At 40.6% G+C, this 11,854-nt stretch overlaps 1 protein-coding gene across 9 annotated transcripts; it reads left to right on the forward strand.

Annotated features, from left to right (window-relative positions):
* The first annotated feature begins 1,615 nt into the window (after positions 1–1,615).
* Positions 1,616–7,446, forward strand: LOC116188326 (serine/threonine-protein kinase PRP4 homolog). 9 transcript variants are annotated; one of them, XM_031517610.1, is made up of 9 exons: positions 1,616–1,753; positions 2,578–2,752; positions 2,830–2,921; positions 3,012–3,054; positions 3,156–3,212; positions 3,306–3,360; positions 5,079–5,167; positions 6,174–6,701; positions 7,098–7,446. In XM_031517610.1, exons 2-9 carry the CDS (start codon positions 2,603–2,605, stop codon positions 7,224–7,226), a joined length of 1,143 nt encoding a protein of 380 aa, XP_031373470.1. In that variant the 5' UTR covers positions 1,616–1,753; positions 2,578–2,602; the 3' UTR covers positions 7,227–7,446. The 9 variants fall into 9 exon arrangements, with proteins under 9 accessions (XP_031373470.1, XP_031373519.1, XP_031373512.1 ...); XM_031517659.1 differs by having other exon boundaries at positions 6,174–6,669; XM_031517652.1 differs by having other exon boundaries at positions 6,174–6,656.
* Positions 7,447–11,854: the final 4,408 nt, after the last annotated feature.

The following is an 11,854-nucleotide window of genomic DNA, read 5'->3' on the forward strand; positions in this document are numbered from 1 at the left end:
AACACTACAGGGTTTCAACAAAAACTAATATACCCTTCTTGTGACTCAACAGACAAAATCCTTTAACGCCTTATTAGGATTTGGGATGGGTCTATTTCCAGAAATCCATGATCATTCCTAATGAGAGGTACATCCGGAATCTCAATCCCAATCCAAATGGGGATCAAACTAGGAAATTTGTATTCCTTCTAGACTAGGTACAGAACGAACACCAAACATCAATTAGGACGGATAAGAAAATCTTAAATGACTCCTACCTCAAATTGATACGATGAGAAAAAAATCAATCAATCATCAAAAGTGGAGATTTAGTAATTCCAAGTTCACTCTCAAATGATTTAGTAGCTCCAGTCCCGAGTTCAAATCTCCAAACATTTGCTAGAAGTGTACTCTTTGGCTTGGACTTGCGGGATACTGGCTTTTATAAACTATACTTGGTCTTTGGTGGTATTACGCTGACGGTGTCAATACTTATATTGGTTGTTCAATTCGTTTGATATGTTCATGGTTGACGTGAGAGTCCGAACATTCGTAATGGGGACGGTAAAGTCGCCACTACTGCTGCTCGCCATTTTACCTATCAAAAAAAGAGAAAAAAATCAAAATGCTGCAATCAAAATCAATCATCTATTTATTATAATTTAATTGGTATTTCCTTACGTTATATGGTGATATAAGATTGCCAGATAATTTCTTGAAAGGGTTGCCTCAAGCCAAGGGATTTCGATCCCCTTGGTTGAGGCATATCGAACTTTGGTGGAAGTAATAACTGCCCCAATCTAATGAAGGTTAGAATCATCTTGACCTAGATAGTTTCAACCTCGATGAGACAAATCTGACCTAGATCTAGGTCTGAACTATCCGATCTCAACGGTAAATAAATGCTTGGTGATGCAAGCAAGGTTCTTTAGAACTCAACGGGCAGCTAAGGGTGTAATCAAGCCGAGTCAAGCTCGAGTATAGGCAAGCTTTGACTCTATTGGATTTGGAGATGTTGAGGTCGAGCTCGAGCTCGGTACAGCTTTGAAATTCCAGCTCGAGCAACTCATAATATTAAGCTACTCAAAAAGCCCAACCAAATCTTGCCTAAAAGATACAAAGAATGGGCACGGGCCACTAATAAAATGATAATGAAATTTTACACAAGAACTCAATTAAGTTCGCCAGCTGGTCGAGAAGAGTACTTCTGAACTCGAGCTTGGCTCACTCAAATAAAAAACTCGACTCGAGCTCGGCTCCAGCTCGACAAGGCTGAGTCGACTTCGAGTTATCATCGAGTTGATCCCAAACAGCTCACGAGTAGCTCATCTCATTACACCCCCTCTAACAGCTCTTGCAAAATGATTATACAATTTGACTGATGCGAAAATATTCTCATTTCAAGTAGTGAAATCCGAACAATATTTTCGTGCAGAAAAAATCTTGAATGGTTATGATCCTATTTCAAAATGATGCGATGGAAAAAGAAAATGATAAGATTCCTACGAATAACAACGATTATGGCAACCACTAGCTTGCATAAGAGATGCTCCCTCGTACGATTATATTATTCGACCGGTTAGGATTATCGAAGAATTTCTCTTGTTCGGTAATTACGGGCCGAGCTGTAGTGGGCCCAATATGAGCTGAGATGGACCCGAGTAACGGTAGCCCGCCCAACTGGCTCCCACATCTTTCCGTGCCAGAACTGAGCATCTCTCTCTCTGCTCTATCCTCCTCTTTCTTCAACCTCCGAGATCTCAGCGGAATCTCGGTAAGTTCTCATCCTCTGCTCGCTGACTTCCATGCCTCGCTGCTTGCTCTTCTGCTTTGGAATGTAGTTCGAAGCCTTTGTTGGTGTAGAAAATCTCTGCTTTGCTTCGATTGCGCCGTTTGTAGTGCAGACAAGTCGGTCGGAATGCTTCCAATCGCAGGGAAGAGTAACGAAAAGGTTTCTCGAGTAGTAACTGAGGGAACTTGCATGGTTCTTTCTGGAATCAGCCATTGATGCTCTATGCTTGCTCTCACTTTCCTGGTCAGCCCGAAACAATCCTCAAGTGCGAAGTCAGTATTCCGGGTCTGAATTTCGTTTAGCCATTTTAGGTTGAGCTGCCGATTAGTTCATGAGCTGAAATTAAGCTCGGAAGGAGAAGAGGGAAGAAGAGAGTGGGAGGGAAAGGTCCTGAGTGAAGTTAGACCACTAAATCAACATCTCGGTCTTAAGCCACGCGCTTGTCTTCGGTGTTAGCTGTATTGGTTTCGCTAAAATTTTGCCTAATCTAGAGTTGTCGATCACACGCACACGGAATCAAATTTAATGTTTGGAATCAGCATATCTAGTGGTCACGAGACGCCCGATTTGAGTAATCAAGTTGCATTTGCCGATAAGACGCCCGGGGGTTTCTCTATATGTGGATTTTTTTGTGGTGGAACCGGCACACGGAGAGAGGTCCATCGGATGAATAGTTCCCTTTGGCGTATATTCTCTCTATAAATGTCTTAGTTTGTACTTGAGCTTCATTTTATTTCCCGCGCATTGGAGTGGTCTTAGAAATAAGTGATGTCATACGGTCTTGTTGTATTTTTCTGTGATGCTAGATAATTTTCATTTCCAAGAGGAACTATGAGGTTTAAGAGTCGTGCGAGCAAGGGACAAACTTCCATTAACAAGGGAGGTGGAGATGAAGGCACATCTAGTCAGTCGCAAGGGGAATACGCTCTGGGGAGCTTGATATGGATCAAGCTCAGAAGTAATTCATGGTGGCCTGCACAGGTAGACAAGACATTGATTTTCAAAACTTCTAGTTAAGAAGAATAATCGTATTCTCTGTTTCCGAAATCCTTGGATAGGTTGTTGATGAGAACGTTGTAAGCGAGGTCAATAAACCTGCTGGTAGATCACCCGTTGATGTTCTTGTTCGAATCTATGGAAGCTATCAATAGTCAGTCCTTCTACACAGCAAAGGCTACAATAATTCCTTTTGGTTGGTACTGGGTAGTAAATTGATTTGACTCTTCTCTCTTTTGTGCAGTGTGTATGCAGACCTTACTAAATGCCTTTCTGAGTTTGAAACAGTAAGTTCGCACGCAGCCCCTATGTGATACTTTGCTGAGATGATGTGCTTTAGCTGTCCACCATGAAGTGAAACTTTTGGTTCATCTTTTTGTATTTTTAGGTGCTCCGGCAAAACAATGGTAGTTACCTAGATATATTTCAGAGAGCTCTTGAGCAGGTAAAGTTCATGGATTTACTTGGTGCTGTGCTGATAAAAAAAATTCTAGAGTTTTGGATAAGATCAAACCTTTGTATTTCGATATGGCTATAGGATGTTCTTATATCAAAAGCTGGTGGATCAAAGGGAGGAGGATCTAAACGTAAAGGTTAGCTGCCATTTTCTTATAGAGCTGTAGCCTACTTTGTCCACCACCCTCGTCTTAATAACATTGGTTCAGCATTGATTCCTTATGGAGCAACGTATTTTAGGACCAAACTATTATGTTGCGGTTCCTTTGGTATGTTGGAATGGAAATGGAATTCAATTGGGTGGCATATAATTAGTTTGTTAGTCCACTTCATTTCCATGTCATTTCAACACATACCAAGTGGGCCTGAATAATTGTCTTCCTACAAGAGTATATTGCTGCTTCCATTTCTGAAACGCAAGTCAACTAGCCAGGAGGTGTGCAAGTTGAGGCCTCCAAGGTCACATTTAGTACATAGGAATGCAATGGATGGGATGAACATCCCATCCTTGCACTGACTCCATCTACTCTTTAGTCTCACTTTTATAAGTTGGAAAGAACATTCTATTAGGAAGGTATTTTTCTCCAACTTGATGGAATGAACCTTCTTAAACAAAACTCAAGGAATGCTCATTCCACCATGTCAAGTAATTTTTATTTAAGTATCATATATTTTCTCTCAATTGTTTATATCTAAGAGTATATGTAAAATGACACCTTGGTAACTAAGTCATTTTCCTTTTTTTTTAATTACACGCTTTCATATTTTCAAATTGAACTCAAAAGTCGCTATTTTTCTCTCAATATAATTACATTGTACTCTATGGAACCTATTATATCGTGTATACCATATGTGACCTTCAAGTGATTCCATGGGTAACTTCTACTCCAATCTTAAAGTCAGACGAGAAATTTAGTTGCTGCCACCACATCCACGCTGGTTTTATATGATGCTTAGGTATTTTGTTTTACATGTTGCTTAGCTATTTTCCCACATTGTAGACTCTGCTTTCAAGTGACAAGATATATGCTTAGATTAGATGGAAATGGGATCGATGAAACTACAAATGGTGCTAATATGGGCTGGGTTCAATCATGTTCACAACCTTGAGGAACATGGTTCAACATATTCATTAGTCTCATTAAGGCTGAAGTTGTGCCTCACTGTGTTGGTTGGGCAACTTTGGGCTTTCTGTGGCCATCAATGGTTGCCTTCAGTTGCAATTAATCTTCATGGCACCACTTTTACCATGTGACCATCGGGGGCTTGATAGATGTGGACATTGAGCAATTTCAAAACTTAGCTTAGTATGAGGGTTGGCTAAATCACCTTGCCAGCCCAAATGGGCATTCTTTTGTGAAGGATGGACTCCTAATGGAGCCAAGAACGCCAATGGACACTGAGCAAGTTCATCAACGAAGTAAAGTTTTGGTTTCTTCAGGAAGTTCTGTGGATGTCCACACCGCATTAAGCAGAGGGTAATGAGAGAGAAACCTGAGAAGTGCCAACTTGCCAGTGTTTGCTAGACGAGGATATGGATGTATCCTGATTTGTAATGGGTTGTATGAATGAGTGCCGACTCTGGGTTTGTTTTTTATAGCGGCCCAAGGATCCTAAATCCATGTGATGAAAAACCACCCCGTACTCCATGCTACCAACATGCCACAAACTAAGGAATTCATGCCAGTGTCTCATGTGGCGAGTAGAACCTACTTACAATTTAGGAATATAAGTTGCCAATTAAGTTCATGATGTGCTTTAGCATTTCACCTCTCTCACATACTTATATATATATGCTCATCTACCTCTTATGGAAGTCTAGAATCTAACATTCAAAGGTATCTGTAAACATCAGGGGCAGCAAAGGCCAGAACTGGTGCTTCTAAAAACATACGGCCGAGTCGAAGACCAGCACGAGGAAATCTGGATGTACAAGATACACCTGTAAGTATAATTAAATGAAAATGCTGAGTTACGATTTTTCTTCGTTTTTTTTTTTAAATGGTTATGGTAATTTAAGGGCCTTGCTAATAAGAGATGTTGAGCTTAGAGAGCCACCAAGAAAGGTAGAGAAGTAATTCATTGTCTGATGTCTATAGGTAATCTTGTCAATAGTTTGCTAGACTACTGTCAGCATAGTGGTAGGCGCAATGGGTTGGTAAATGACAAACTTTCTAACTACAAGGATATGACTCAACCGCAAATTGAGTTCGTAGTGGGTGGACTGTACCTTCAGGGGTGCGAAACCCACTGGAAGTACCTCATGGCCAGGGCATATCTTTTCCTGCTATATATGTTGAGAGGTTTCCCACATTTCTGTTGCTATTAAATTGATCAAGCTCAAAAGAGCGAGTACACATAATTTGAGTGAAACTAGTAGTTAATCAAAAGGATAAATGATTTTAGAAAAGTTATTTTGGTAATTCTTCTTTTTCTTTTAAATCTTCTTTTTTTTATGTTATGGAAAGGAAAATGTTCAATATCATATTCTTTCCTGCAACAAAAGATGTCTTACAGGTTGCTAAGTTCCCCAATGAATCTTTCAATTAAGGAACGAAAAAAGAAAAAGTTCTTTAGAGTCAAGTTATGGGGCCATCCTATATTTACTGCTATATTAGTCATATCAAAATAAAGTAATGTATTAAGTAGTCTCTTTTGGTCTAATTCTTTTTCTTTGCTCTATAAATGTAAATTATCATAATACGTAATATTAATTGAGATTTTTTGTGTATCTATCTAAAAATCTTACTCAACAGTATATACTAATGAAAAAAATTTTGTAATGGTAACTTTGTTATACTCATATCATTAGACCAATTCTAATTTCTTGATTTAATATTTGAAATATTGAACAAAAATAACAATAATAAGAATAGAAAATTTTATTTAAATTTTCCATAGCTTGATTTTTTATTTAATATAGGTGTTCATTGCTTCTTATGAGACGTAGAATTTACTCCAGGGTAAGCAAGCAGCAGCTGCTACACCAGAAACAAAGGCAAAACGCAAAGGTAGAACTTCTAGAAAAGATAAGCAAGACGGCACTTCTAATGAACCAGAAGGAACAGGTACCTTAGAAATCGAACAGGAAAGTGTATCAGGTAGACTCAAGTCGCACAAACGAACAGCTGCAGAGAAAACAAAGGTAGGAATTTCTCGGCAAGCACCAGCTAACCCCGAGCAAGATGGGCATCAGAAGGCACACTTGCCGAGCAAAGGTCGAATATCTAAAAAGGAGGAGAAAGCAACTGCTGAGAATGACGAGGGGCAGAAGAAACGCAGGTTGAGCACTCTCTACGCTGATGAGAGATTAAAAGACAAACAACCTGAGCAAGAGAAGCCAGACAGCAAGAAGGCGAAGATGTCAAGCGCCAAGAAGGAAGGTAAATCAGAAGTGCCAAAATTAGCCGAGTCGGTGAAGAAAGAGAAGCCAGTAAGCCCAACTCGTACGGGTTTGCTCTTGGTTTGCTTCATTCAGGTTCCATTTGATAGAATTCTAAAAATTCAAAGTGCTTGGAATTAAGTTATGAAGAAGAAAAGAAAGGGAGGTTGAGTTGAGGACGAATTGATTAAAGAGCTCTTGAAACATTTAAGTAGCTCTCTACGCCTTTCTTGATTGGGTGCTGGATAGACATTCCCGACACACTGCATATATATCTCTGTCCCCAACGCGGATCAAATTGTGCATGTTATTGGTGATTGATCTGGTACACTGATGATAGTGTGTGTCGGGCATATCTAACCATTTCTTGGGCAGTCCCTCCCACTCTGTTCCTTCTTAACTTAATTACAACACTTGGTTTTTTCAGAAAGGAACCTGACTTGAATGATATTTGGAGGCGTCGTGTGATACCATCTCTGTTTTTTATCTCAGGCGCCAAAGTTGCTCGCAAAACCCGAAGAGCTTAGGACGCGGAGATTGAAAGTGATGAAGACTCTAGGATTAATTGGGCCCTCAGGTTCACCATTTCACAGAAACGGTCAGATCATAGTTGTAGATTGATAAATAACTGCTGGAAACGAGTTACTTTTGTCATTGTAATTGCATGAGTTCCATCCCCTAAACAGGAAACTCAATTCTACAAATTCGTTGAACTCTTTTGGGGTGTAGAGTGTTGCTGCTGATGCGATCTATCTTTAAAGGCGGTTGGTTGATTCTGTAAAAATGACGAGTTTACTTCATATTGGTGTTTGTATGGAATTTTACAAACCCTGGTTGGATCTGAGCTTGTCGATCCGGGTTGATTCCAATCCGATCTGGGTGGCTAGGTACAGGTTGAGCAGGCCTCACCGGTGGTAGCTGCACGTTGCTACTGGTTGGTGATGGGCTGTTGATAGTAAGGAAAATCACGTAAGATTAATCAGAGAGTGATAGTGATGAAGAGAACCTCCTCTACTTTCCGAAAGGGATTGTCGGAAGATCCTGGATTTGGATCGAGAGGGGTCGAAATCCTTGAGGATAAACAAGGAAGAATTTGCCAGTGTTGTGAGCTCTCCCTGCTAGCCACCTGATCTGTCCCTTTGTATGCGTATTATGGTTGAACACTTTTTGGCTATTTGCAGACTAGCAGATCCATATAATCACCCAACATATTTCTGGATTGCCAGCACAAAATGCATTAGAATCCTTATGTAAACCCTCTCTTCGGAGACATCATCATCTGACTGTGATAGCTCCTCGTGACAATGTCTTTTTTAAGCACGCGGGCAAATTGATCACTCGTGCACGTGAGATGTCTTTAAGCATGCTCGCAAACTGTTCGCTCGTGCACACATCTCGCTCAAGGAAAACATGAGAATTACAGCAATCAACGGTTACATGAGAAAAACCTCCTTCAACGAGACCAACCCAGGGCGAGAAATCTGCAATATTAGGGGCCATTAGTCTGTCTATTCAGCAGCTGCTACTGACGAGGAAGGATTAATAAAAGTTTTTTATTATATAAATTCATGGTCCACTGCTCATTTGTTTATAAATTCATTGATAGATTAGTTATAATTTAATTGATATTTTCTCATGTCATGTGGCGAGATAGAACACTCCGGAATTCTTTCCCGGATCTCCTCCGCCTTCCATTTTGTTACCTGGTCCGACGTCAGAAGAGCAGGGGTGGTCCATCACCCTACATTTTCACATGCAAACTTTTTTATTTTTGCATTTGCAGTTTTGGCCTCTCCATCGTCGCACTTGCCGTATGCTTCTTCTGACCCTCACCCAACCCTATTCCTCAACAAGATCAATATGGTATATAAAATGCAAATACTATCTTCAATTTCACACAACAATCCTCTTCTCTTTAACTCAAGTAAAAAAAATTTCGATATCTCGAAGTTTGACGGTCTTATCTTCCGCTTGAATGGGGTGTATTCGTCCTTGATTTAGAACCAAAAGTTCTGGATTCAATTTTTCGCTTTGTTCTTCGCTAGGTCCACGAGCCTCGCCTTGCTTCTTAATCTTTCCTTCTGGATTGCTGAGATACACATACAACAAACAGTTCTCACACTCTCCCATATGTTTGACATCGATACATGCATGCATAATGCTTCCTTTTGATTGCTACTGCAAAAGTCCGCGATGGACTCAATCAGATTCAGAGCTACGACGAGATGATAGGTGCTTCCAACATCGACAATGTTATGGTTCAAGATGATGATGGCCAGAAACTCGCAGAGCCATCCGGCAGTCACAAGGAAGCCGAGAGAAGGCGCCAGCAGCATATCAACTCCCTCCTCTCGACCCTCCGCTCTCTTCTCCCCAACCCCACCGAGGTCAGTTAGTCCCTCCCACCTCCCACCGAACTGCGCTTTATACACCGCAATGCCGTATTGATTTGGCAGTCGGCACTAAGCAATGGAAGCACTTGCCATTCGCAATGTGTAACAACTTCGATTCCATTTACATTTCATCATCGTAGAAATGTTTGTATTCTATCCTGATGCACCTTTATGGGGCGATCACGTTATGCAAATGCTAGAATGTTATTGAACATCAGATTGATTTAAACATGATTCACATACTTTTTGCGCCACATTTTAATCCAAACATTGCAGAGAGATTGAATTGTTCATTTGTTCGACATAAATTATTTTTTTTCGATTGCAAGAGGAGCCAATTGATTTACTATAATGAAATAGAAATCCTAATAGCTGATAAAAGAATATGGTAATCGCACTGAGTATTGAACCGACAACATCTTAATTGTTAGGCGAGAGCGCATGCCATTGCACCACACCATTACTTTTTTATTCGACACCAATTTTTATGTTTCAAACAATTTGATTGGAAGAAAAAAAAATCCAGAAAAGGAAAGTTCTAATCAAACAAATATTCCTTAATTAGTTAACAAATCATGATGATGTCTTGAGAGGGTAGTGTGGTAATTTAAACTGCTGTCATGGATTGTCCCGCTGCAGAAGACAGACCAGGCGTCACTGCTCGCAGGTGTGGTCCACCACGTCAGGCAGCTCAGACAGCAGCTCGCTGCCGTGTCTCGTCAGCACACAGACCCCTCCTCCTCCTGCAGTTGAAGCAGTAGATTGGCGTCGGCGGAACCCGAGCAGTGGCCATTCCGGGGAGACTCTGATGAGGCGACGCTAATTAGTTGCCACGGCAGTGGCCTCTTGAAGGTGACCCTCTGCTGCGACGACTGGCCAGGCCTCAATGGTGACTTGGCCTGGACCTTCCGGGCTTTCCATGACAAGGAGATACGGGCTGAGATGGCTTCTAGTGGCGGGCGGGCCAAGCTGGTGGTGCGGGTCGAGTGGGTGGGTCGACAGGATGAGGATCGGGTCAGTTGTCTGAAGCGAGCCTTGGAGGCCGTCATGGAGAATCGGGCTAGGGGATTTAGTTATATGAATAAGCAGGCTCAGACTTTGGATGAGTTAAGCTGATGAAGGCTGGACAGTAGGGAAACGGGCTCCGGCACGAGCTAATGCTTTGGACCTCCGCTACGCACTCGAACACAGAGTCAATGTAAGAGTCATCGAGTTGAGCACCACTTCCGTTCTTTAGTAATTGATTTGTGAGCATGTGAGATGAAGTGAGAAAATGATTGTACATTAATGGGAATGATGAAAAGTCCATCATTAGCATCGATTCAAAACTTTGCTCTATCAATCAAGGAGACATTAGTGTCTGTCCATTAAAAAACGATTACATCAATTGCGCATATGATATTTAGTTCTATTAAAAAAGAAAAAAAACTGATATGACATTTGATAAAGATTGTAACAAATCTTATGGCCTGTCGAGAATGAACAATAACAAGACATCAATGAAGTAGAGGGAGCAAGCGCAGATCGTATTGTGGTGAAAGTGTATTCATCATAAAAATGAGGTCAAATTGCATAGTCAATCCATCGTTGTCTTGTTTTAATTTAGCCCTCAAGGCGATAAATAAAATGTCTTTGAGATAACCCCCAATTTTCGGTCCTTTTTCCTGCTAAATCTCAGAGTGGTCAAGCAAATCAAAGGAAAAGACCTCTTCCCCCAAATCACGCATTAAGAAAATTCTTAATTCCAATTGGTTATTGGTGTGCGCTCCTAACCTTTTATTTTTTTTTTCTATAACTATTAAAAATAAAATAATTCTGTCGTCACACATGCCATCATAACATATCAGCGAAAAAAATGCATAATGATAAATGCTTAGTTGAGCGGGTGGGATTGGAAGTAACGTTTTTTCTATTTAGTTCACTTGGACCGCGAAACAAATTCGTGATAGAGGTAAGATAAGCTTAATTTTACTTCCGCTGGGACCACACATTAATGAAGGATGCACACGGACAAGATTTATGAAATTTAGACTTATAATACTTCTAGATTAGTATATATCAAAATAAATCATTAATGACGATGATTGGTCGATGCTCTTCTTACAAGCCAATAACGTCTGGCATGTTACCTTTGCGGTGAATGCTCATGCTATGCCCTCTTTTCCGGGCAGAGTATCGGGGCAAAGTTCCACGTCCTCAGAATGTACACACTAGTGATTATCGGTGAATGCTTATGCTCTGCCGACACAATCAATCGTAAAAGCTGAGGAAGTTGGTTATTAGCTTGAAAAGAATTAATAGAAAATAAATAAATAAATAAATAGACAATAGTAATGCTGTGATTAATTTTTCTTCACCGATATGTTTAGACTTAAAGAATATATATGTAACTAAGTGCATAATATCTAAATATCAAATAGGGAACAAAGTGAAATAATGAGATGTTTATTGCAGTTATTTCCATGTATCAATCGAAGGGAACATAAGAACAAAAAAGAATATTTGGTTGGTTTTCCTATAAAAAAACCTAGGCGGCTCAAGTGGGGGACCATCCCGCTTCCAAACCTGGCGAAACGGAAGATTGAGAAGAAGAAGCCCACGATTGTCAACTCAAAGACTCTCACTTTCAGTGGGAAAAGCGAGCTCGCCAACCACCCTGAACAAATGGACACTTCAGAAGCTGCTATTTAAAACCCCCCCAAACCATCTCATCGTACTCGCTTCCTATCTCACTGTTCCCAGTTCTTGCCCTTTCCCAGTTCTCTCTGTTCTGTGTTCTTATCTCTTGCATATTATTCACCAATATATAAGTTATAAGAATAGAAAAACTGCGAGAGAGACAGAGAGAACAGAGCG

The sequence above is a fragment of the Punica granatum genome, chromosome 1 (genome assembly GCF_007655135.1).
Source record: "Punica granatum isolate Tunisia-2019 chromosome 1, ASM765513v2, whole genome shotgun sequence".
In the NCBI taxonomy this organism is placed as follows: Eukaryota; Viridiplantae; Streptophyta; class Magnoliopsida; order Myrtales; family Lythraceae; genus Punica; species Punica granatum.